At 37.8% G+C, this 26,990-nt stretch overlaps 2 protein-coding genes across 6 annotated transcripts in view; both read right to left on the reverse strand.

The window, feature by feature from the left end:
* Positions 1-8,595, reverse strand: part of LOC132155915 (ventricular zone-expressed PH domain-containing protein-like) — a 142,910-nt gene extending 134,315 nt beyond the window's left edge. The window contains exon 1 of the mRNA XM_059564687.1: positions 8,439-8,595. The gene's annotated coding sequence lies outside the window, so the exon portion shown is untranslated. The remainder of the gene's footprint in view (positions 1-8,438) is intronic.
* Positions 8,596-10,396: 1,801 nt separating this feature from the next.
* The window catches only part of LOC132155911 (E3 ubiquitin-protein ligase TRIP12-like), a 57,976-nt gene continuing 41,382 nt past the window's right edge, over positions 10,397-26,990 (reverse strand). For 4 of the 5 annotated variants that reach the window (XM_059564680.1, XM_059564681.1, XM_059564683.1 and 1 more), the window contains 24 exons: positions 26,596-26,824; positions 26,257-26,375; positions 25,849-26,053; positions 25,643-25,743; positions 25,250-25,424; positions 24,973-25,114; positions 24,578-24,769; positions 23,982-24,133; positions 23,523-23,680; positions 23,360-23,433; positions 23,059-23,258; positions 22,796-22,923; positions 22,526-22,677; positions 22,143-22,285; positions 21,888-22,044; positions 21,675-21,773; positions 20,865-20,979; positions 20,594-20,748; positions 17,580-17,744; positions 17,305-17,469; positions 17,101-17,214; positions 13,995-14,089; positions 12,129-12,232; positions 10,397-12,044 (listed from right to left, as the gene is read on the reverse strand). In XM_059564680.1, coding sequence (XP_059420663.1) covers positions 11,848-12,044; positions 12,129-12,232; positions 13,995-14,089; positions 17,101-17,214; positions 17,305-17,469; positions 17,580-17,744; positions 20,594-20,748; positions 20,865-20,979; positions 21,675-21,773; positions 21,888-22,044; positions 22,143-22,285; positions 22,526-22,677; positions 22,796-22,923; positions 23,059-23,258; positions 23,360-23,433; positions 23,523-23,680; positions 23,982-24,133; positions 24,578-24,769; positions 24,973-25,114; positions 25,250-25,424; positions 25,643-25,743; positions 25,849-26,053; positions 26,257-26,375; positions 26,596-26,824 — 3,536 coding nt within the window. In that variant the 3' untranslated portion in view covers positions 10,397-11,847. The remainder of the gene's footprint in view (positions 12,045-12,128; positions 12,233-13,994; positions 14,090-17,100; positions 17,215-17,304; positions 17,470-17,579; positions 17,745-20,593; positions 20,749-20,864; positions 20,980-21,674; positions 21,774-21,887; positions 22,045-22,142; positions 22,286-22,525; positions 22,678-22,795; positions 22,924-23,058; positions 23,259-23,359; positions 23,434-23,522; positions 23,681-23,981; positions 24,134-24,577; positions 24,770-24,972; positions 25,115-25,249; positions 25,425-25,642; positions 25,744-25,848; positions 26,054-26,256; positions 26,376-26,595; positions 26,825-26,990) is intronic. The other variant, XM_059564682.1, reaches the window with a different exon arrangement.

Consider the following 26,990-nt stretch of genomic DNA (forward strand, 5'->3'; position numbering starts at 1 on the left):
GGGAACATGTGTAAAGTGTTTTCTGTGAGTTTGTCCCTCCACATGTGGTAATGGTGCTGGCCACCAGTATAAATGTGAATGTCTTTGTAATGGAAGGTAGTCTGTGTTTGTTTCTGCAGTGGAGAGTGTGGCCTGAGGGTTGCAGGTATTTTATTCACTCTCTGATCAATAATTACAATAAACTCTTGTATCACCAAACAGTCTCGGTGTGTGTTTGTGCTTATTAACGTCCATGTTGAACGTGCGGTCCCTCCGTGACCATCACAGGCCTCTTAAAATGAACAACTAAGTTTCCTTTTTTAGAAATTTTTTTTTTTAAATGCATAGATTGCAATGCATACATCATAAATAAACATTTAATTCCGTGCCATTCCGCGTTAAACTGTAAATTCCGTTTTTATGACTGGATTCCGCAATTCCTTCCGCGTTTTCTGCATCGCGGAAATCACAGGGCCCTAGTTGTGGTATGCCAGCTCTATCTTGCAATGGACACACGTCACGACGTTCTCTTTACGTTTGCCTGCGCCCTCAAATCAAAACACTGCTGACTCCTTGCAGTATGCGATTTCGGACGCAGCGCTTGTGTCTCCTTCTGCTTTGTGGGTGACGTAAACGCGTTGTGTCACATTAAAAAAATCATTGCGAAAGAACCTGACGTGAGATTTAAAATAAATTAAAAGAGGCTTCGAGGCAGAGGAATTTGCCTTGATCAATTTTTGTAATCGAGTTACTCGAGTTACTTGAGTAATCGTTTCAGCTCTAGTGACAGCCACTTTCTGTACGTGTGCTTGGATGTGTGTGCTCAGAAAACACCTTTGATATGGCTTTAAAACACATGATTTCAGCACGATATACATGAAAATCAAAACCAAACAGATGTTGTTTGGCAAGAGGATTAAAGGCACAGCCCAATTCTGGAAAAAGGGGCTGCAAGATACATGCACAACAGTGTGTTTCTGCTTCCACTCAAAATAGGCATTTTCAAAATGATATAATAAGTTATCAGTGAGGTATTTTGAGCTGAAACTTTATAGCCATTTTCTGGGGACACCTGAGACTCATATTACATCTTGTAAAAAGGGGTATTGGTGCCCTTTAAATGATATAAATGTGTAGTTGCTGAATGATGACCGTAAATGAGAAAGTATTATAATGTTTGCTTTTCTAATACTATTAATACAAAAGCAATCATTACAATACTTTTTATCTCTTTATTTAACAGTTCTATCTGATTATTAGACAGTGTTTTATCCATATATAAACACTATTGTGATATATATATATATATTACAAACAAAAATACAAAAGCATTAATAAAAGGCAATACAACATTGAAATGTAATTAGAACACATATATTTGGCTCACAGTACAGTATAAGCAGGGCCGCTGCTGGCCAAATGGGTGCCCTAAGCAGGACTGTATTGTTGTGCCCCCCTTCCTCAAATATGATGATGGGAAAAAAACACCTACTATAGGGGTGAAAATAGAACTTTAATCAAATAAAAAAGTAAATTAATACAACAATTGTATCTCTCGACATTTACCTATTGCTATTACTTTATCATGACTCTAATTTATTTTATAGTATTCAGGAATCATACAAAAGGAAATTAAGCAATTTTACTATGATAAAACCATGGGTTGTAATATGCATGTTTTTGTTGAAGAAATTATAAAGGCTGTGTCAATGAAAGATTAAGTGAATATTTGAATTAAATGTTTGGTCAGTAGCCAAAACAAGGATCTGATTGTCCTGTAAGTGTAACAGCAGCAATTACATGGCATTTGGCTCCCTTTGCAGCTTTTTGTAATAACATGTACATACATTGTTTATTTTGTATTTGCCTACATTATGTATTGTGTTATTATTAACCAATAATTATTGCCTCATGTTTTTATATATATATATATATATATATATATATATATATATATATATATATATATATATATATATAATGCATTTTAAGTCATTTTAAAGGCTATTGATGGCTGAGGTCTGTTTTTATAGCAACAACAACAACAAAATATTACAGTATATTAATACTTCTTGTAAATTATTATTTGAAGTAACAAAACATGGTAAATTTGCAGTTACCATGGCTACAAGAACGATGAATTGTGGTGTTATTGTTAAAACCATGGGTAATTTTTGTAAGGGAACCTGAAAAAAAAAGAAAGAAAGAAAAACCTTTCACAGGAATGTGCCTGAAAGTGATAAACGGGCCTAGTATTTACCTAAATGATTTATAATTTAATTTAATATATATAAAAATGTATAAGGTGTGCATTGTAGCTGACACCTAAATGAACACATTACAATTGTTTTATGACTGCAAGTCTTTCTCCTCAAATGCTATTGAGCTTAAAATTTGCGTTTGAGCTCATGTGAAAAAGTAGCATAATTTACATGTGATTTACAGTTTATTTGAATAAATATCAACATTCAATTCAATTGTGCTTTATAGCTGACACCTAGATGTCCCTAAATTTGAGACTCTCAAATGTCCAACGTCAAGCCAACTTTATGCCTGCCTCAGTTATGAACATTCAGCCGCAAACATGAGGTGCGAGCTGTTGCGAGCGCAGACGGGAGAATGGCGCATGTTTTTTTTTGTTGTTGTTTTTTTTAGCAATTGGGATGTTGCCCCCTCTGGGAGTTGGTGCCCTATGCAGACTGCGTACGTGCAGGGAGCGGCGGTATTAAGTATAAGTTTAATTAGGATAATGCTAATAATGTTAAAAAGTATCCTAAAATAGGCTTTATTTAATATTTAATCAAATTATACTTCTTATAATAATAAGATTCTTATAAAAAATAATTTCTAATTTCTGTGCAGAATAAACAGAAGGCAGATAGGCACATGTTGATTCTTACCCTTTGACACATTTTTGTTGCAAAGTGGATCACAAATGAAAGAAAAACACTACTACACTGAACTACACAGGAGCTCCACAAAAAAAGAGAACATTATAATTTGCTAAAGATGCTCGTGAAGGAATCAGCATGAACAGCTAGCAGAGATGTTGCATCATTTATGGCCCGCAGTACTGCAGCTGCTGTGCAGGAGTGAATGACACAAACAATGCTGGAAGCTGTCAGCTACTTGTATACTACACATGTAGTAAAGATACTCACACACATTCCTCGCAGTGGCCTCATTCCTGCACACACACATCCACACAACACTACCATGGCTAAACAGACAAGTTCCAGCTTTGGCATGGGAACAAATATGGGAAAATATGATATTCCAAGAAAACACATCTCAGAATTGTCTAAGGCTACATGAGCACTGCAGGTAAATATGGATGCCACTTCTGTCCTGAGTGTTTCCTCTCATTCTGCACACACAAAGTTTGTTAAGTTGTAGAGAACTTAAGTGTGTAGAGAATTTAAGTGTTTTGGCCTAGGTTCAATCCATCAGACCAGCAGAGTACTGTGAATGCACCGATATACTTTAAGCAAAACTGAAGATAGGCATCATTTAAACAAAATCTGACCAAAACAAAGTCCATTTGGAATTCATTTTCGGACAAACAGCTTGCAAAGTAAACAGTTTCTTCTGTTCAGTTCGTCTGGGGGAACTGCGAGAAAAAACATGAACACACTGGAGTACTGTTTTATGGTAGAAACTGACATTGTAATCCTAATTGAAAGCGACAGACACTTTTTGTCATGGGTAATATTGTAAAGATGCTTGCTGTAAAGTAGTGTTGGGCGATATGGTCATTTTTCAAATCGTCATATCGTCAGCCCGTGAGATCGACGATACACAATATTATCGAGCATGGGTGGAGTAAGAGAGAGACTCTTTGTTCTTGTCATAGCATAACTATTGGGTGTTTTAAACCATGCAGGTGCGCGAGAGAGAGCCTATGGAGTCACCAATAAAATAAAAAAAATACTTTCAAACATACTGACTGATTTAACTAACGTTAAATATAAAAATACTGTATTTAAAACAGCTAGTTCATACATAGTCGTATATCGGACACATCGGACGCAACTGTCATATCGCACGTCCGCATCTGCGCAGGGAAGTTATCAGATTAAATGTTCTGCAAAATCAGTCAACGGTGAAAATCAATAGCAGATTTCATTTAAAGTCCAACAGTTAAACACTAATATTGGGCATAAACGAACATTTAAATATAAAGTATTTAAAACAGGTAAGTTGATATATTTGTAGTATAGTTGAATTGAACTGATGCATTAGTCATACAGCGCTCCGGACCGCGCGCCTCATGATGACTCTGACGCACCGTCACAGAAACAAGAGATGCATTCTAACATAACTGTGGCATTAAACTCAGTTAGTGAGGGCTCGTTTAATATATTGCGCATACAGTATATAGGCCGTTTAGATTACTTGTTAAAGTGCAATGAAATACCTTATATCTGCAGATGATGTACGTCTGTTTGTGGATGGAGACTTTGTAACGGCCAAAACTATGTATTTTGCATGCATCACATTATAGTGCGGTGTGCATGAAAATAATAACAAGGCGGCAGATTGAATTTATTATCCATAGTGGTTCTCACGTAGTCCTTCTACGTCATCACCACATAGTGTGTTTTATAAGTTAAGTGATCAGTCTTTAAGAAAAGGACTACGTGAGAACCATGCACTATGGATGATAAATTCGCTCTGCCGCCTTGTTAATTATTTTGTCTTTACTTTATTTGTGACACCAAGAAAGAGTTAATCTCTCATGTATGAGAAGAGCGTGTTGCCGTATACCAGCCATTAAATGTGTGGGACACTAACTCCTCGTTTTCTATCTCTTTCATTTCATGGATTTAACGAATTATCCGAGTCAAAGCGTTACAACTTCACCGACTACATGCTCTATTCCTCCTGCGCGTGCGAGGTGTGTGTGTGAAATGCGGGCAGTGAAATTAAGTGAAATAGCTGGGCAGTTTAAAAGCCGAATTATAATAAGCAGCCTAATAAAAATAAAAATAATAGTTATTATTATTATAATCTAATATATTAATAGGAAAATGAGCCTAATATTGTCTTGATTATCGACAGAGAATTCTGCTTATGTCGATATCTCTGACGATCGTCGATACACGATACTATCGTCTATCGGCACAACCCTACTGTAAAGCATAAAGTATAACATTGTGAAGTATTGATAGCTATCCACTAGGGGTGTAACGGTACGCAAAAATCACGGTTCGGTACGTACCTCGGTTTTAAAGTCACGGTTCGGTTCATTTTCGGTACAGTAAGGGAAAGAAATGCAAACATAAATATAAAGCCTACTGATAAAGGACACCGTCAACAGTATTGAAGGCAAAATAGACTATGTTTGACTGGTGCAATATTTGAAAATCAATAATTATTCATTTATATTTTAAATTACATTTATATCTGAATTTATGTCAACCTATAGACTTTCAAACATCAAAGTGTCATGAATTAATATGTATTTGTGTACAAAATGACATATAAACATATTTTCCTATTATATTTTGCCTGGAAACGCTTCCAACACACTTGCGTGTCGCGTGAAAAATAGGCGTCGGTTCTATTTCTAGCATGCACGCGTTTTTTTCGCGGCTCGAGCCGCGCCTAAGATGCGCGTCTCACGCAGGCAGTCTGCAAGCTCTAAACTGTTAACATGGGAGCCGAATTAAAAACGGACACGCCACGCAGCTGAGACGCTTGCGCGACGCATCCAGTGTGTCGCCAGCCTTAGAATCAGCTGCATTAGAATTCCTCCACTTAATATGTTCGTTTGGAAACATGAAAATGTACTTATGTTTCGCGCACAAAATATTGCATTCCGTCATTCGGTACACACGTGCACCGTACCGAAAGCCCTGTACCGAAACGGTCCGGTACAAATACATGTTCCGTTACACCCCTACTATCCACCTTATGTTCCCCAGAGAGGGCACTGCCATTTGTAAAGTCATCCAGTGTCATCCACTTCCAGCTATATTTAGCCATAAAAAACAACTTGTTTTGCCGTTTCGATGTAACGATTAACCGCAAAAAAACGTTGAAAATCGATTCAAATATGTGATGATTCAAATCCGTTGAGATCCTAAACAAATTGCAATTCAATTATTGGTAGGAGTTTATATAAATGTATGTCTGGGGAACTTACTGTCTTTAGAAAAGTTTACGGTAGATGGTATTCTTTTTTTCATCTTTTCTCTGTATAATGCATATTAAAGTTCATAAGAGCAACACTGCTTTGTTTACAGCGGAAACCAAGGAAACGCTCTAAGCACCACCTGCTGGCAGAGAGTGAATCTGCGTCTCGTTCAGATCGCCTGCTGTTTCTGTTTCATACAGACATTTTATGTATAGTTTCACAAAACTGAAGTCAAACCATTCTGTTTTGCTTCAAATTTCGAAATTATACATCTTATACAAATTATACAATTATATATCTAATTTAGATTAAAAACTGTTCGTGTTGCATGTATGCAGCATCTTTGTTTGGATCATGATTAAATTGCAGTGGTTGCCTCTCATTTTAAATGGAAAGAGCAGAGACAAAGCCTTATTTTGTTTATATGAAGAGATCTATTTTGTGATATTTATTTTATTTGGGGCTTTTTTATTTCAATTTAGTTTTATTTACATTTACATTATATTTAAATTTTGTTATTTAACAGATACTTTTATCTAAAGCGACTTACAAATGAGGAAAGTAGAAGCAATCAAAACCAACAAAAGAGCAATAATATGCAAGTGCTATATTAGTATTCCAAGCAATAATAAAGGACACATTTAATTTATAATTTGTCTTAAATCTCATTTTGTAAAAAAAAAAAAAAAAAAAAAAGTGTGAATCGAATCGTGAGTTGAGTGAATCGTTACATCCCTAGCCGGTACATTATAAAGGAATACTAAATTCTACTTCCAACCCTCTACATTGCGAGTAAATCACTCACATATGCGACTAAATCTTCCCTCTGGGCGACTAAATGATGTCTAACATTAGCCAATGGCTAATACAGTAGATTTAACTCACCAGTGTGTGAATTGGAGGATAAGTTTAGCACAGATATATTTTCACTCTTCAAACTCTCTGAGCACATCAGAGTTTCTCTCTCCGTCAAGTAGGGCTGTCACGATTATGAAATTTGGCTTATGATTTAGTCACCACTATTGCGATTAATTGGCTGTAGTAGGGCTTTGGCAATTATCACGATTAATTGTCTGTTTTTAATGTCTTTCTTTCATTTCAGTTATGTTATCTTTTAATCTTTTTTGAGTTATTATTTTGCAGTGTAAGATTACATGGAGTATTCCAGATTCTAAGGTTGGCCAATACTGACCCAACACCAGCTCTATTTTTTTTTTCATATCAACACTGTGTTTGTGGAACTAATGTTTTTTTTTTTTTTTTTTTTTTTACCTTTTGTTAAACAATTAACTAAATACTCACTTCCTCATTACAGAGAAAATGTACATTTGAATAAAAATATATAAGATGTGAAATTAATCTAGCTGACGGTTTAATTTTGCAGCAAAAACAATATATTGAAAAAAATCTTCGGTGTACATTATACAATTTAAACATGCTGATTCTGTATAACTATTTGTATTCTTATAAAATACATTCATGAAAATAAGACAGAAATCATAAATCAAGATGTGAAATCAAGTTAAAATGACAAATATGCATTCATACATGATTACAAAGTACTAATTCTAATTACTAAAGTTGTATTATTAAAAAGCTTGATTATCATGATATATTATAATGCTTGACTGATTTTAAGTGTATACTTTCAGAAATGGAAAAGGCTGCGGCATTTCACAAACATAAGTTTCATATAACTTTACTCCAGTTAGTTGTAATGTTATTAACTTCTACTTTGCTTTTCTTCGTGAAAACGCGAAGAACTGTTCGAGAATTCGGTTACAGTCTTATTAGAAAAGAGCTAAGTGTGGCTCGAACACATTCCCTCCGATGATCAACTCAGGGCTGATCGGTTTAATCGATTCAGTGAAAAAGCCAGACTCGATTCACGAACTGTTTCCAAGGCGACGATCGCTGGAATGCGCGCGGAAACCTTGCAACATCAATTACAATTCAAGATCACACCGTGCTTTATCATCCTTCAGGACTGACGTTACACAGCACAGTGTGCACCGCTAAATGTAGCATTAACGCCATAATGATGCACACTTTATTTAGGCTAGTATTAATTTTGCATCGAGATCCTTTGCACGTGATCGTGTATTCAGAGTGAACGCGACCACAACAGTAAGCCCTAGTCTAATTCTGAGCACAACGACATAACGTTACATAAATACACTGAACCATGATTGCAGGCATAAGGATGTGGTGTTTCTCGCACCCCTCTGATCAACTTTTCCCGGGACGAGCTGATGTCAAAACACGTCCTCAAGCCTCATATGAGCAAATACAGGCTCTCAAAATACTCAAGGTCACTCACCCGGTTTCTGTCCACCAGTGCGTGTCTTTGCAGCGGATATAAAATCGAGAATGGGAATGTTGTTTTTCGGAACCGTCCAAAGCGAGATGCTCGCTGTTTCTACACACTTCTCCCGCAGGACGCAGGTTTATTCGCAGCCGTTTCTCCGCCGTGTGGACAGATGCTGAAACGTTTAGCAACAGGTGCATTTCTGAGGTCCCCCAGGGGACTGTGTGCGCCACATTCATCTTTCCCCCGAAAATCTTGAATATTTCCACAAGTTTAACTATTCATTGCATTACTGTGTTAACCTAACTGAGACTTGTTATAGCACTTATATATCATTGCTCTTTTTGTTGTTTTTGATTGCTTCCACTGTCCTCATTTGTAAGTCGCTTTTAAGCGTCTGCTAAATGAATAAATGTAAATGTAATGCGTTGTGTTTAATAACATTATGTGGTGGGGATTACAATGATTCCTTTTTCTTGACTCGATGTTTCCTAAACAGTCATTTAATATTCTTCTTTTTTTTTTTGCATAATTTCACAAAATTATAATATAGGCTGTTAACCCTGACTTTTCCTTGTTAACACATAGCATTGTATTTTATACAATCTCAGTCGAGATGTTTCCTTGGTGAACAAGTTCACTAAAACCTTGAGGAACATATCGACACGTTTTTATTGGTTTATCTTTGTTCAGGTCGTTTTTACATCAGTTTTAGACATGCAATAATTCATTTGAGTGGGAAAAATAAAGGCATACTTAAAAAGTTTTAAAAATCCATTTAATATAATTATTTTCTTTTAAAACGCACTGGTTTAAATATCCATATTTATTAAACGAAATTGTTATGACTCAGTCTAAACATGTCAGTGTGAGAAAACAAATTTTGAATGATTGATTCATGATTATAAAACCTTTGCAAAAGTAAGAGTAAATATACAGTTATTCTTGGTTTGTTACTCTTAATCTATTAATTATAACTATTTATTATTCTTGAATTAATCCTATTTATTGAAAAACGTTTAGTTTCGCAGGATTTTCACAAACTTTTGACAGGACTGGAAGAGCTGAACAATGCACTTTGATTTTGTTGATCACAAAATACGCATAGGTCAAATACTGTTGTTGCATTTCTGCTGTATTTATATTTAGCTTTATTGTAAATTTATTTCAAATATGCAAATGTGTACTCTTAAATCTCCTATAGCGATGGTATTCACTTAGCAAGTAATTCTCAGTAACATGTCAGACACAATTGCAATGGAAAAGTACTGGATCATGGATTTATTCGTTATGTTTCTTCCCAATGAAACCTTTGCATGAATGATAATACACACAGACACCCCAGCTTTCCGTTGGATGTTTCTGTGTACTTGAAGCAGGACAGAAATCAAGATGTCTGGCGCCCTCCTGTGACAGTGAAAGGTAACGCAACCACTTCCCACCAGTCGATGACGTTTAGGAATTAAATTATACATTTCAATAAAACTGAACAAACATATTACTTAACACAAGTGACCCCGACTGTCGTGTTAATTAAACTTCATTATTGTGAGTGACTACAGCTACATTTAAGTGCTCCAGTTAGCTTTTCTTGTGTGTTAACTTACACCTGCTACAAAATATAAAATGGCTCTTTAACGTTTCAAAGCAAATAAATTAAGACTGCCATAAAATTATTATTAACACTTGTCTTTATATTATTTCCTGATGTTTTTGCTGCCATTTTAAACGCACATCCGAGACGATGTAGCCCACATGGAAGCAAATAATCAGCACAAATACTGCCAGTGAACTGCATTCACACATCTGCGTAATATCTAGAACTAGCAAAATTGAGATATTTCATCAGGGTACTTTATATAATAGACTTTTATAGTATCTTACACTTCACTGACTGAAGGAAACTACTCATTTGTTAATTTTGGACTTTACCCAACACAGACTGGAGCTTGGTCAGTAAAAGGACAGACTGAGTCAAACAATTACTTTATTTATGTTCAGGTAAAAACATGAACCTGATGCAGTAAATTATTGCAGATCTTAGAAACCAGCACATGAACAATGAGGACAGGAGCGCGCACAGCAGCACCACCTCCTGGCCACGGACTGAAGTGCACACCACGGTTTGTTCCAAGCCAGCAGTGCCAAAATAAACTACAGCAAGAGAAAAAACAAAAGAAAATAAAAAATAAAAATAAAAAAGGGCAGGCAATCCCACCTCAAACCGGGTGTGAAAGCTGCATATAAACTTTATTTTATTTAATGAACTTTTTTGAATTATTATTTTGAAATGCTATCTGGCTATGAAACCATAAAATAAGACCAGCCAATTCTTTTAAATGAATTTCTTGTGCTCAGCTACATTACGGGATTAAAGCCTGGCTTCACCAGCCAAGCAACTTCAGCAGGCCCATCATTAAGACCTCCAGTCCCCAGAAGTCCAGCAGAGGCACACTAACCATAGAGGAGTCTATTTATCCAACACAATCGATACATCTTTTTCAACATGGAGCTGACACTTTAGGTGAGATGTCGGCCGGAAAACAATTTCAACTTGGGTTAAAAAAACAAAAACAAATAATAATAATTATAATAATAATATAATAAAGATACTACACTTCCAACTCTACCCGCATTCAACCAACTTGAACTCTCTTACACGTTCAAAATTCTCTCAAATGAAAAGGAAAAAAGTGACAAGAGGAGAGAGAGAAATTAGAGTGGAACCAAAATGTAACCAGACTTCGGGGGGGTATAATACAGAACAGAGGGGAAACTGGGCAGGAGAGCACACAGCTATTCTATCAAATCTGTCAAATAAGCAAAATCTGCAAATGTTTGTCTGTACAAATGATCTTTGGAGCTATAGGAACCCTCGCCGTCTTGATGGATGCCCCCACCCCAACAGGAACACACAGTGATGATGTCATTCACCAGGAGAGAAAAATACAACATCCCTTTTTTTCTTAATACATCAGACAGCAACGCAAGTTTTAAAATATCACCCAGGTTTTCTCCTCTTTTTTTTTTTTCCGGCTTGAACATCTCTCACTTACTGATATAATTTTATAATGCATTTATTTTTTTACATTTTTCTTTAAAAAAAATGTTTTCTCTCTCTCTCTCTCTCACACTCTTTTTTTTTTTTTTATCTGATGAGTCACATAACACCCTTTCCCTCCTGGTCAGGAGTCAAAAGGAAGTCTCTTATGTTCTATCGTTTAGTTTCTGCAAGCTGCTTTTATTTAAACAAGTAGGCTGTACATATTTTGCCTCAATGTGGGTGTTTTAAAAAAAGAAAAGAAACAGGGCAGGGGGGAAAAAATGAAAGAGGAAGTCTAAAGGAAGAAGTCACGAATTGTGTGGTTCTGCAGTGAGTTGATTGAAGGCCATTTTGAGTGAGAGGGTGCGGGAGGAGAGATCAAGACAGATGGAAAGACTGCTGGCCCTCGCGCGCAGCAATCAACAGTTTCTCGCGCATGATCTCGATGCTGGAGTAATCCGGCAGTTTCAGGTAGTTCACACACGTCATCACCGACGGGAGGAAGTCGTCCGGGTTCTCTGTCGACTCGAACGTCTTCCGAACGATAGTGAGGGGAGGGTTTAAACTCCGGAATCCTGAGAAGAAAACAGATGGAAGACACGTTACATGAGAACATCTTCCTGAAGGCTGATACTCCGTGGATAGAAATGGTTTCTCACCTCCGACAGGAAGTCTGGGGCTGCCCGTGACAAACTGCAGGAAAAGTCTCTGCTGCTCTGCATCAAAACTGCTCAGCACCTCAAACAGGAACCGCACTGCACGGCTACAGACACACAACAAGATTTCTGAAAGAGTTTATGCGACTATAATTCATGTTGTGATTAAGCATCTATTGGTTTTGTTTAGGCTGGAATACAGTACACAACATGAAAATATGTTCAGATTTTAAAACACAAGGCATCAAACACTTGGTTACAGAGAAAAACTGCTCAACGTACACCAAGGCTCACACACTACTCCAGATCAAGACACACAGAGAAACACTGCTAGGAGGTACGTGACAGATAAGTGCTATAATTGGCTCAAAATATGAAGCATAATTGCTAAACTGGGCAGACTGAGGGTTAATATTTGTTTTTAATGCCTCTGAACACGACAGAAAAGTCCTAGCATGTAGCCCTATGGTTTCGGGATTTTTCTGTACAAAATCTTTTGTTTGTATTTTTTTCTCAGAAAAGTGAATAACTATATTAACACTTCCAAACATTTTTACGATTTTAACTAGTCAACTTGAAAATGTATGATTCAAATAACTTTTTTTTTCATTAACCTTATAGTTTAGAAAAATTTATATTCCAAGTGCACCACACATGAAGTTGATGTAAATGTTAAATCGCTTTTTAAATATCTTTAAATATAAAAAGATGCATGCACCTACATTTACATCCTGTACAATCTTGTCTTACATGCATGTTCAAAAATACATGAAATGTCATACCTGCATACATTTTTTCATTCGATTGTACTGCTTTTCCATTGTTTACTGTATGTAAACATGGACGTGTTTGACTGTTGCGCTCGCGTCTCTTTCACGAAACGGCATTCTAAAACCGAGGTGCACTAGTTAAAAGTAGTTAAACCCCCATCTTCCTGCATTTTTTCCTATTCCACTGCCCGTGTCGCATCTTTGTCAACACAAAAGCGCACTCTCTGTGAATGGCACCTAAGCCCCTTTCACACTGCACGTCGGACCCGGCATATTTCCGGAACATTGCCGGGTCGCCTTCTGTGTGAATGCAAACACGTCCCGGGATTGATTCCGGCATTGAACCCGGGTCGGGGACCTAGTAACATTGCCGGGTTCAACCTGGGACGAGCGATGTGTGAACAAAAGCCAGATCTAATGCCATGTCGAAGTGCTGACGCACGTTATCGCGCGGCTGTTTTGAAGGAAGATCAACGTTCGCGACGAATAAAATATGTGCAAACTGTAATGAAACAGAGATCAGTTAGTTCCTCACTTTCCGCGCTGACGCCGAGATCGTTCGCTTGCTTCAGTGAAAGTATAATGTGCCTAACGTTTTCGACTCGTACATTACACGTCACACCCTGATGTCACGTGTCATTACAGGATCTTTACGGGTTGTGTGTGAAAGCACGCACATATCCCGGGTAATCACTGGCAGTGTGAAAGTGCAAAATCTAGCAACCCGGGAACAATTGCCGGAACACTTTACCGTGTATTTGCCGGAATGGCAGTGTGAAAGGGGCTCTAGTGATATATTCTACTTATGGTCCTTCACTGAGCGCGTCGCGAGCGAGCGGTTAATGACGTGCGATGACATGCGGCTGGATCATTCTTTTGTCTTTACTATTAACATTGGCATACTGTCAGAGTGTCTAATTCTAACGTTTGATAATATTTCTATTCAAAATTAATATAGTAGTAGTAATTTTCTGGCCAATATCTGCAGACTGGCTTTGACTTTGGTCAACCAGCATCAGCTAGCGTCGACTCCTTCAGACTGCAAATCAGGGCAAAGGTCCTGTAGTGTATTCCAGCCGCTGCAGGCATGACTTTGTACCTGTCATGTGTGTAGCCGTGGTCCGGTCTGCAGCACTCCATTAGTGTCTTCACATCCCAGGACTCTGACTTACTGCCACATAACAACTGATCCAGCTGGAAAGGGAGAGCACATGGAAATAATATTTTTTTATAATTGAACTAAATACAAACTTCATTGCAAAACCACCAGTTAAAAAAGTCACAAACTGCTTGGGGTTTTTTATTTCCTGAGGTGATCTTGCAATGTTAGTAGGATTTTTACATTGGTGTTTCATTCATGTCAGTTCTCTAAACTTGTACACTCTTTAAATGGGTGCATCTCCTTCAAGATTTCAGTGTAAATTCTGACTGGTGTTTTCGTATAACATGTATTAAATATTTCAGGTGGAACTCTTTTGAAAACGTTCACAATGTCTTTACTATCACAGCTGTTGTTGTCCCATTGCATAAAAGGTTGCAGCACAACGTTATAGCAAAAAAACATTTCTGCAAAGACATCGCAGAGAATTTCCTACCAATATTTCTTTTGAAGTTTTAGATATTTATTTTAGATCTTTTTCAATTATAGCCACTGTTTTTGTTTTTACCTTGAAATATCAATTAGTTCATTAGTTAATATATATTCACATAGCTAGAAATATGAGATAATGTTCTTGTTAACGTTTACTAATGAACTTACTAAACAATCTTAATCATTAACATATGATTATTTCATGTAAATTGAAATGCTTACAAATGTCAGTAAACTTAGTTCATATGATCTTCATTTGTTACTCTTTTGTTTGTTGTGTAGAGCTCAATTTATACATCTTAACAAATGATCTATTAATTATTTGTTCATGTTTTGGCAGGACTCAATCAAAAGTAGAAACTATTCATCATGTGTAAATGTTATTGAACGAATACTAATTTAGTATCTTTATGGACTTTTAGCTACTGTAACAAGGTTTGTGTCAAGGGTGGCTGCTTGAAATTAGCTAAAAGCTTGCTCAAGACATAACAGATTGTAATTTTTGTGCAAAAAAAAAAAAAATTGCCTCAACACATATTAATACATTTAAAAAGGATATTCCTTGAATCATAAACAAATGGGAAAACAATTCATAAAAAATAAATACTTGTTCATTTATCAAAACAATATAATATAAACAGATTGAACTGTGTTCCCTTATAGTAATCAAACTGACCCCTGTACGCTTGAACCAGCCCTTAAACCCCCCCATACCACCAATCCTGTCCCTAACTTTACCCGTATCACACCTCAATAGCAGCTAAAGTGTTGTGCAATAACACAAGCTTTTAATCATTTTATAACATCTGTAAAAATCATTTGTAGATTTTCAATAAGTGCTTGATCATATGGAATAGAAAGTTTAATGACTTTTGTATTTTAACTTATATGAAATAATTATTTGTTTGAACATTTCTAATAAGTTTATTAGCAAACATTGACAAGCACATTATCTCACATTTCTAACTCTTTGAATATGTATTAGCTAATGATCATTATATAGCATTATATAATGTTTGTTAATTACTTATTAATGAAAGTTATTATGAAGTGTTGCCAAAATGACTGACAGCTCCAGTGATTATAAGGGGGGAGCATTCTTTGATTGCTTTCTGTATATAAATTAATCAGATTAATTGCATGTGATTTTACTGAAAATAAGAACAGTGTGAAGTTGACAGCTGTCACTTGCTTGATTTACTGACTCAAACAGCAATACATGACAAGTGTACAGTACACAGTCATTACATATCAAAACAATGTCTACTTGTGTGTCAAAAGAAGCGGGAAATTCTGATTTCTTTTAGTTCATGTTCCCTTTGGCACATCATTTAAAACAAGGGCTGGGTATCGATTCAGATGTTCCAGATCGATTCGATTTCGATTCACAAGCTCTCAAATCGAATTGATTTCGATTCTCGATTCAAGTCAATGAATATAGATTTAATACAAATACTATGTATAAAAAAGAACAGTGAACATAAGTTTACAATTGGGTAATAAAAAGAAATTAAGAGCCACAAACCTGTATATTAAACTCTATTATTTTATGTACACTTGGGTACATTAAAACAGAACCCATCTCTAATTTTCTAATGCATTATGTTAAATAAATACAAGTTTGACGCAAGATGAAAAATGCTTTGTTCTTGTCCACAACACTATCGTCGTCGTCTTGCTTACGAAATCTAAAATGCTTCCATACCTCTGACTTTTTATCTGAAGGTGGCATCAACGTCGACAAAGCACCTGAAACCCTTTAAGTCAGTGGTTCTCAACCTTTTTTCCCACCGGGCCGCATTATGGTCCAAGTACAAGTCTCGCGGGGCGCACAAACATTACGTCACCAATACAAACCAACCTGATTTATAATATTATAGCCTAAATATTATGATATCTAATCGATTAGATTCATTGAAATAAATAATTCTACTCCCCATAAATAACACACCTGATTCTGTTGGGAGCTGAACAAATTTGTGAAATTCGGCTAGATGTAGTAACAGCACAATGAAGCTGCGATTGTAAAGCCTGTGTTATAGTTTCCGCATGAGCAATCCAGACGTGTACACGGTAAGCGTGGACACGGACTTCTTCCATTTATACTTCCAAAATCGTACGCTGATGCTCTGCAACAAACATGTGAACTAACAATTCCCCAGAATCATTGCACATCGCTGTCTTTATATTCTTTATTGACAGATTGCACCGGTTCGATTGGCAATGGGCTTCTTCACACTGCCTGAACATGTGCAATTGTGCTTTTGAAGACTACTGATCACTCGCACCTGTCCGCGCGGTCGTCTGCTCAGAGCCTCGGCACACACTCTACGATGGCGATTTTAACTTCACGCCTACCTAGCGGTCCATAGCGGACGCAGAAAGTATATAAGAGGCTTTAAGATGCAGAATATGGAAAAAAATCGATTCATGGTCTTTGATTCGACCACATTTTAAAAAACGATTAATCGAAAAAGAGATTTTTTTTCCCCAGCCCTATTTAAAACCTGTACTACAACTGTGCAATTAGAAGAATAAAGCCAACAAATGCAGCAGGTATCTGATGGCTGTTAAACTGAACGACTAAACTGATCAAAGGAGAGTAAGTGCTCACCTCTTCAGGATAGAAGCACTGCAGATGTTGCAGAGGGAAGACCGACTCAAATCCTTCCCTAAATGACTCAAACTGCCGAGACACACCTTCATTGAGCGTCCAGTAGACCACCAACTACACACAGATCGAACAAGAGGTGATGAAGTTAGAGCGGTTTGTTCAGGTTACATTAATGATGGCGTGTCAGGTTATTCAGTCCCCTACTCTGAGGTATTCCTCCAGGTTGTGAATGGTGACTGGCACGTCTTTGCCCCCTTTCTTCAACTCGATGTTTGGGAATCCAGGCAGAGTGAAGTCCAGGCCCAGATCTTCCACCGAGCAGCCGTTCATGTTGAGACTCTCCAAGGCCTGCTGTAGGGTCTCCCGTGTCTGACAAATACAGATAGTTACAATACAACACAAAAAAACTTTCCAGATGTCGGTTGGTTTTGAGATGTTTTTGTTTGGGGTTTCATGTCTCTGAAGGGTCAGTGGCTTACATGTGATCTGTCCTGCTCTATTCTCTTCTTCTGGCGGATGATGTCCTCCAGGTGATGGATGGATTTGGCGACACCAGGATCAATGTTGACCAGATCATGGGAGCTGATGGAGGATTCATGCCTCAGCATCCACTTATAGAATGGCAAGCCTAGAGGCAAGTCCAACTAGAGACAAAAACACATCTAAATTAACAAGTGTCAATGACTTGATTCGGGTATAAAGCAAAAATAAATCCTGAGCCTGAACTTTTTTCAGACAAAGCATAAAATCACTGTGGCAACTTTAACATTTGAAAGGATACTATGGCAAAGTTATTGCTTTCTTCATTCAGACTGATTTTCTTTTTCATGAATATATGGTTCTGTGCAAACAAAAACCAGAGTTGGAGCTGATGCTGGGTAAGTGTGTGTGTGTGTGTGTGTGTGTTGCAGTGATGATGTTAGTTAATGTATTACTGTTTTACCAGCAGAAGAGGAAGGTATGGAGTCATATTTTCACTACTAGGGCTGTCACTTTTAGTTCGAAAATCGATTGCACAATCGATCGGACCAACCAAAAAAAGTTTCGAAAATGAAAATAGGGGAATCGATTTTAACCAAATATGTACACTATTAATTTTAAAAGAATTAAACAATTAAAAAATTTAGATGTAACAAAACTCACAAACAAGCAGAAAAAGAAAATAAAGAATTCCGAAAGTGCAGTATGCCTTGCGAAAGTTAGACCGAAAATACCAGCAATTTTACGCGCCTATAAGACTCAGTGACGTCGAAAGTGACCTCTTATGCTGCGTTCACGCCGAACGCGAATAGAGCGTCTGGCGCGAATGATTTCAATGTTAAGTCAATGTAAAGACGCGTTTACGCGCATCTGGATGTCTCGCAGCACGGTAGACGCGAATTCGCCTCATTCGCGCATCTAGTTACAGGAGATTCTGAGTTCTGAAAAGGACCATTGCAAGCTGACAGCGACCGGCTTTTGTGGTGGAAAATTAGCAGTAATACCCCCACCTTGCGCAGCTGTACCCGAGTGTCGCTGGGACATCAGTGCGGTCGGAGCGCATCTTCTCAACAGCTGGACATATAGTGAATAAAAAACGCTCTGCTCTGGACCCCGAAAATGTTGATCCACTTGTTTTCCTGTCCAATAAATTTGTAATGGCCCTAGGCTTTTTGCACATTTCATTATGCCTGCCTAGTGCCGCCTAGCCTAAGTGTCGGTTACGTTCAATAAAAAAAACACACATGGCCTGTTCTCAAGTCCATTTAAAGTTTCATTTTTTGACCAGTTGTTTGAAATGGATTGAATCATTATTTAAAATAATCTTGGAGATTTTTGAATTGCCTAAATCATAAATGCAGCCGGGTTGAAGTTCTTTTATGGCAGCCGTCCCCTCTGCATATATATTTTTTCGAGAATGTTGCACTCCTGTTGCTGTTTGTTATTCTGCACAAAACTAGAGCCAATAAACAAGAAATATTGCTGACTTCTGCGTTTCCAGCGCTCTCTTTACGTTCGTCCGTTATTTGATGTTGAAAAAGGAAACGTCTTTTTTTTTGGCATAGAAAATCGATTTTACAATCAATTCAATGAACATGTATGTCTTAAAAATCGAAAATGATTTTTTCACAAAAGTGACAGAAAACATTGTCACTTTTCACTACACTATTATCATCTAAAAAAGACTTCACAATAATGATACTATTCCTTTATCTATAAAAGTTTGAAAAAATAAGTTCACTCAAATTCCTCTTAAACTTTTATCACACTTGAAATACAAATGTAAGAAGGCAGAGAATGAGTTTGTAACTATAACTTTGTGATGACCGGCCACCTTTTTACAGAATCCCAAAAACGTTCACACTGACAAGCCAACTTTTTTCAGGAGCGGGTGTCTTTTACAACCATCATTTACTCTGATGTGATATTGTTTGGCAGTTAAAGCTACACACTAGGTGGTCTTCTTTCCGTTTTATAATGGTGGCAACCATCATGTGTAGTTTTTACATATCAATATTTAAATTTTTAATACCATGTCTTTGTCTTTGATAGTGATATATTGCAACACCCCTGATTTAAATAAATCAATGTAAAAAATATTCTGAGATTGTAATGAACAAAAACTTTAAAGTGCCCCTGTTATGCCATTTCCAATACTGCCTTTCATGCAGTGTGTAATGTAGCTGTATGTGAATGTAAATGATCTGCAAAGGTTTAAAGCTGAAAGTGCACGATAAATAAAGTTACTTTCTCCCAAAATAAACTTTTTTTTTTTTTTTTACAGCTGAAACGAGTCGTTAAGAGTCGAATCCCACCTCCATGACGGCTACACGTCATGGGGTAACACATTTGCATAATGCGCGCCTATGTTCTATGTTGGCCAGCCGCAAACAACTGGATCCCACCCACAAACACGTCATTCTACTGACAACTTGCTTCTCTAATCTCTGAGAGTTCAATGCGGGATTTACAAAATGCCTGATGTTGAAAGATGGATCAGAATTCTGTTTATTTGGACCAGCTGCTCAACTGAATCTCAACCTGTAAATATGATAAACAATAGATGTTTCAGAGCATTCAAAATACAGAATTATTGAAATGGGCGTATCATTTCTGAAAAGCGCTGTACGCTGTAGACCAATAACAACAGACTGGGCCATCTGACCAATCAGAGCAGAGCAGGCTCACGGGAAGGTGTTTAGACTCAATCGTTGAACTGCTTTGAATGAATCGTTTGAGAATCATTGGAAAATTAGGTGATATTAAATGCATATTTTGAGAAAACACAAGCGTTTTTGACCTTGCAAGCATGTAATCCTATTGTAGGAGACTCCCAAGACAATATTAGGAGGCGTAAAAAATGGCAAAATAGGGGAACTTTAAAAGGCTGAAATACTTAGAAAAGGCATAAAAATATATGAAAGGGATTAATTTAATATGTCTGAAGTAGTGAATTAATTTTTCTTTATTGCGCTAAAATTAAATTAAGTAATTTTGTCATGAGTAAACATACCAATCTGAAGTCCATGATCGCTTTAGCCATGAGTTTCCCAAGAAAACGGAACTTCATTTTGATCTTGGCGATGTGAGCTGGTTTGGTAGTTCGACCAAATGGTACAGCAAACAACCCTCTGGAACTGAACATATACTTGGTACCCTCCTGACTCCCTGCTCAGAGACAGACAGACAGAGAAGAGCCAAACTTAGTGAACAGCAGTAGAATGCCATTTGCTTTACACTGGAAAGATTGCACAAAATTATTTTGATTAATAAATCACTGTTACCTTTAGGGTTGGAGAGAGTGACTTCCTCTCCTCTCCAAAGACCCAAATCGGCCCTCTGCAACTCCTGAGACACCAGAGCATAGAACTCCTGTGTAGGGCCGAGACCTGTTCCCACCTGAGACACAGAGAGAAGACCGATACAAATCAAACAAGACTGACAGAAAAGTGGACTCTCAGCAGAAAGACACACACTTATTCAAACTTACACTGGCTGAAATACGCTCAATGGGCTTGTAAAAAATAACAGTAGTGGCGATTATTATTTTAACCACATCTTAAACTCGAATAAATAATTGAAATTTGGATTGGTTCTGAAAAATTTGAATTGAATTATTATTATTTATTTTGCAGTTCAGATTAAACAAATCACACTAAAAATAGTAAAACATACAAAAGTATAGGATTTAGAATGACAGTGAGAACGAAACCATGTGTATAAGTGATTAATTGGTGTTTTAACAGAACATAAACAATGTTTACTAGCTGCACAGGTTTAATTGCACACTGTTTTGCATTCTAAGCACTGCCACTAGGGGCACCATAGCCATATTTGCATAAAATATATATTACAGTCAAGTTTTTCTTTCAGGCACTACTGTCATGGTGAAGTAGTGGTTTGTAGAACATCTTGCTGAGCAACTTAAATTATCAGTATGTTTATAGCAAGTTACCAGAATAACACTTCCGCAGGACCACTGTAACACAGTAACGCAAGAAAGCACACAATATGGTTGAAATGCACTGGTCAAGAATTTGTGTCTGTGTATTTATGTAGATTATGTTTCTGGCCTAATCGTCAGTCAAGCATACCTCGTTCTCGTATTGAATTTCCAGCATGGCTCTGGAACTCCCGAGATCTTGCATTACTGACTCTGCTTGCTTCAGGAGCTCATCACGGTTTATCGTTCTCTAGACATACAAAACAAAGAATATTAGAAAGTTGTTTGTGAAAACATACCTCTGGCTATGGTTTTATGAAGCAATTACAGCTTGCAAATGCTTAAACAGAAATTTTAGGGCAACCTTCTTCCTATCAAGGCGTGGAGCGACACGGCTGTCTTGTGAGTCCGACTGGTTAATCTCTGGGTTGGTGTCGAGCAGACGCTGCATGGCGCGATCGCGGTCAAATGCAGTCACGTAGAAAAGCATCTGCCGTGTGTCAAACGGGAAGAAGAATGGACTAGAGGAGAGAAGATTAGAGGTGTAAAAAGTACAGAACAGACTCCAGAAGTTCAAGACAGCATTGTTAAAAATAGTAAAATGAAGAGTTTGCAGTACCAGGTTTTGCCGAGCTCAGTGAGCCAGGTGGGAATGTTCCCTGTCATGATGACCAGCGGATCCTGCAGCTGTCTGTTGGCCTTTGCTGTCAGTTTACTGTTGATAAATTCACCATTGGGAATGATTTCCTTACATGCAGCATTCTGGGAAAAAGATACAAAGGTAAGAAGAAATCTACACTGTTTGGGTGTTTTATTATTGGGTGAATCTCACTGAAACACATCCAGGCCATATTACACACCAAAATCAAACATGAAAAAAATGTACTTTGCATAAAAAAAATAAAATTAAAGCTAATTTTATATTGGCTTATTCTGATAAAGGTCCCGTTATTGTACCTGTGCTTTTGTATGAATGGAAGTGTTCTTGAACATAGTACTCACATCGTACAGGTAGAACCAGTATCTACTGATGGAGTGCAGGACCCTCAGCAGCAGAACCACCTCCATTGAAGGGTCATCAAAAGTGATGCCCTCTGGAGGATCACTAATGAGGTATGACTCTAAAAGGTTTGTCACACTGGGACACACACCCTCTGGAAACACACAAACACCATAGTCTCGATAAAGATAGATTCCAGTGAAGTTTCTTATTGATCTACTATACAGCTTCTGCAGGTTGTCAGTACACAAATGCACACAATATCTCCCTACCATGCCACAGTTCATCCTGTTTCTTGGCATTTCGAGGGGAGGTTTTAGTGGGAGCTGTCTGTGCACGACCCCTCTTCCCTCCAACAGCGTCTTTACAGCCCTCTTCATCCTCTCTGACTGGCTTATACCTGCATTACACAAACATGCATTAACACATTCTGAATACAAAACAGGGAAAATAATATGGATGCAGATGTACATCACATCCATGGAAAAGGCCTAACATTAGTGATCGTGTAGTTTAAGGCATGTAAGTTGTCTACCATATAGTGTGTGTTTTGGTCCAGATGCCAGCCCGCCCAAGAGGATTTGCTTCATCATCTGTGCTCTCTCGCTCATCCTCGGCCTGTAAGCTGAACTGCCTGACGGCCTGATAAACAGTCATGTTGTACGGCAGTAGGTGCTCTCCTATATAGAACTGCAGTCTGTGACGTACACACCCAGAATTCAAGAACTGGGCAGCCTTTGGGAAACGGTTAGAGACCACAGAATTAAAAAAAAATAATAATAGCATACTGATGACAGTTACTAAGTAACCATTCTCATGAAAACAATAATCCGTACCAAAGATTCATCAATCTCATCATCGGAACCATCATCATCACTGTCTTCATCCTCCTCCCTGATCCTTCCATACCCTGTGGAGACAGTAAAAGTCAACCACCTAGTCTGAGAACTCAGAAACAAGAGAACTGAGAACATCACGTTCCAATTCTTGTGTGTATACCTCTAACCACAAGGTATCTCTCAATAGCCTGTACTAGGGCCAAGGGGTCAATTTTGACCGGCCCGCCCTTCCACTGCTTTACATTGGTGCAGTCTGGGTGTCTTTGCAACTGGCACTTCAGCTGATGTGTGTTAAAGAACTTGAGGGCTTGTGAACCCCTGCAAACAAAAGAATAACAATTAGCAAGAGAACAGCTATTTTTTTGCACTAACACAAATTTATTTGTAATTATCTCTTTTTGTTTTCATCCATAAAAAATAAAGCAAGTTTATACTACCATTTTAACTGCTTTAAAACATAATTTTTTACACCAAAAGCCAGACTCATTCATTAATTATATAATATGATCATTTAGTTTGAATCAATAAAAAAAATAATTAAAAAGTAGAATAGGAAAACCAAAGACAAATGGATGTATTTACAACAAGAGCATTAAAGAAGATAGCACGAGGGAATTACCTGCTTCCGTTGCCATTCCCACTGGGAAAATCATGCACTTTAACAGGAAACTGTTCCATCTGACTAAGGCAGTTGTTCATCTTGTGCACCAATGCCAGCAGTGGGCCATTCTCTGTCAGGTCCAAACGCCCCAGAGGTTCCTGCCCTGGTATCTGAATCACATAAACAATGAGTCACACGGATCACACCAGTGACTACTACAAAATTAACCTAAAATTAACCCAATTAACATGTCAACTACATTCAGCGCTAAGGGAAAAGTGTAACATGGTTACAAAACCTAGTGAGCTGCCTTGCACACACTCTCACTCTCTCTCTCTCTCTCTCTCTCTCTATATATATATATATATATATATATATATATATATATATATATATATATATATATATATATATATATATATATCTACAATTAATTCTGGAATTAACGGTATATAAAAGGCACAGAATATTTCTGTGTCAGGGATGCTTTTGGGGTAAGCTGTGCCAGTAGCTCGACATATAGTGATTAATAGTATTTGGATGAAAAATTAGAAAGAGAGAGACGGGAAGCTGTATGTTTTTTCAAGTGTAAAAAGGTTGACAGTGTGACCGACCGGGCAGCCGAAGAACACATGCAGGAACCTCTTGATTCTCTCATCTCTACTGGTAGTGTCCCGTTCACTGTTTGATGTCAAATACAACAACAGCTGCTTCACAAGCCCACTGTGCTGGATCTCGAAGGAGGACACGTCTGATTCAGATACAATAGTGCTTATCTCCTCTAGACACTCCACACCACTGTCAACCTGAAATGTGCATAAAAACAGTTTGAGAAAATTAATGCCTTCCACTGTATGACAAAAAAAAATTGTCAAATATGGTTTTCTCTTTAAACAGTACACATTAAAAGTGATAGCATGTTTTGAAACATTTTAAAATGCTGTCTGTGTCTATGGTTGAAACACTTCTTTGTAATGGCTACAAATGCTAACTTTGTGTCCAGGGTTACCTGCGAGTTCAGCTGTTCTGTGGCAGTGCAGAGTCTTTGCAGGACATTCAGTGCAGGATTGCTTCCATCCAAACTCTCTGAATTAAAGTAACGCTCCACAAATTTGCTGGCTTGTTCCTTTATCCAAGCCTTTATCTTATCCCTGAAATGTCAATGTTCAAAAGTTGATAAAAAAAAATAATAATCCTGAAAAATATACTACAGGTAACAAAATAGTTTTTAACACTGATGAGAAACATACGCATAAACATACACACAAAACAATATGTTGCTTTACCTGTTGTTTGAAACCGAGTCCTTGGGCGGCACTCGTGCCAGACCACTGACCCCTGCAGTGCGTGAGGGCTCTGAGTTGGAGCTGTTAGTCTGATTCCCCAGTTTACCCCAGGTCTTGGGATTTAAACTGGCCAGGAAAGAGGACTTGGGGGACTGTGTAGTTGTTGGGCTCTTAGCTGTGGAGGAGATGCACAGAGTGAGGAGATATTATAATCATGAGGTGAGTAAATTCAAGTGTAACGAAACATTTGCAATTCTTAAACAAAAGAAACTAAAAGCCACTAAAAAGCAGCTGAACTCGAAGGCTCTGACTGTTTTTGGGATTAAAGAGAACATCAAGTGTCCAAATACTTTTGGCACCACTGTAATTCTCAACACAAGGGGTTCTATGTACCCTGATTATCCACTTTGTCTTCGTCTCTGGGTGGGGAGTACTTTGGACGCCTTGGTCCTCTTTTAGGAAGGCGCTTTCTTTTAAGAACATCACTCAACCTACTAGAGAACAGAGGGATCTATTTTTAAACTTTAAATGGTAAGACATTAGTTCCCAAGTCTGCAAACTCTCGATCAGTAACAGTGCGTGTGAGAGTAACTCTATACCCCTGTGGACTGAGGTCCAGCGAGTCGTCCATGCTGTGCTGGAAACTGGGCGAGCCTAAGTCGGGTGTGACATTGGAGGCAGCTGTAGTGGTTGCTGTTGTGATGGTGGTGGTGCAAAGACTAGCTGTGCCGCTGGTGCACGCTTTCGGAGGGCTGGTGAGGAACACCTCAGATTCAGCTAGGTTCTTTACCTGGTGCATTACACCTGAACAGAACAAGAACAATAAAACAGCAGTGTTGGGTGTAATGCATTAATATTATCATTTTTTTTTTTTGCAGGTGATGACGTAATGTTGGGAGACAGGCTTGTTGTTTTTCAGTAATCCTGCCACAGCTAGTCATTTGATTCTGTGGAATAACTTCTACAGAGGTTTGGTGTGAAGCTTATATAAAAACCAGATCCAGTACCTTCCCGCCTGAAATAAACACTGAAAACATCTGGAAGCTTCTGCATGAGGATCTCAGCCATCTGCAGAGAGCCGACTACAATCTTCAGGTCCTGACTGGACAGCATGGAAGCTATGTGGCTACAAACAATTCAAACATTTGCACATATTAGCTTAGAATTATTCCACTTTGAAACCATGTAAGCATTCTTACAAGCTTAACGTAAGCCACATATCTTCACTTAAATGGACAAATTTAATTAACATAATTGACATCATTATACTTTAAATCTTTACTAATTTTTATAAAGTAAAAATAGGTTTTGTTCAGCCATTCACACAGAGCTCTGCACTGACTGACCTAGACACAGCATGGTTGCGCAGTACATCTTTAAGCAGCTCTGCATCTGCGAAGTAGATGATCCGGAGGATGGCTCTAAGGCACTTGTGTCTGACGGCAGGCCCGGCTGAGGAGCTGTACACCTCATACAGAACCCCAAACAGAGTCTTTATGAAGCACTTGGCCAGCTCTGGGTCCTCTTTCATCAGCTGAGCTCGTGCGTCCTCTCGCCGCACCTCAAAGTGCCCCCCTGTGAAGACGGACAGTTTTACTCCATTTATCGTTTTAAAACATTTTATTCTCACAAAATATCCTGTATAATTCGCTAATGTGCCACATTTATAAAAGTAAAATTAGATTCCCTGTTTATGGATTTCATTGTTTGTGTTTGTTTCCCACTGGTCAAAATTATTTGA

The sequence above is a fragment of the Carassius carassius genome, chromosome 13, assembly GCF_963082965.1.
Source record: "Carassius carassius chromosome 13, fCarCar2.1, whole genome shotgun sequence".
Lineage (NCBI taxonomy): Eukaryota > Metazoa > Chordata > Actinopteri > Cypriniformes > Cyprinidae > Carassius > Carassius carassius.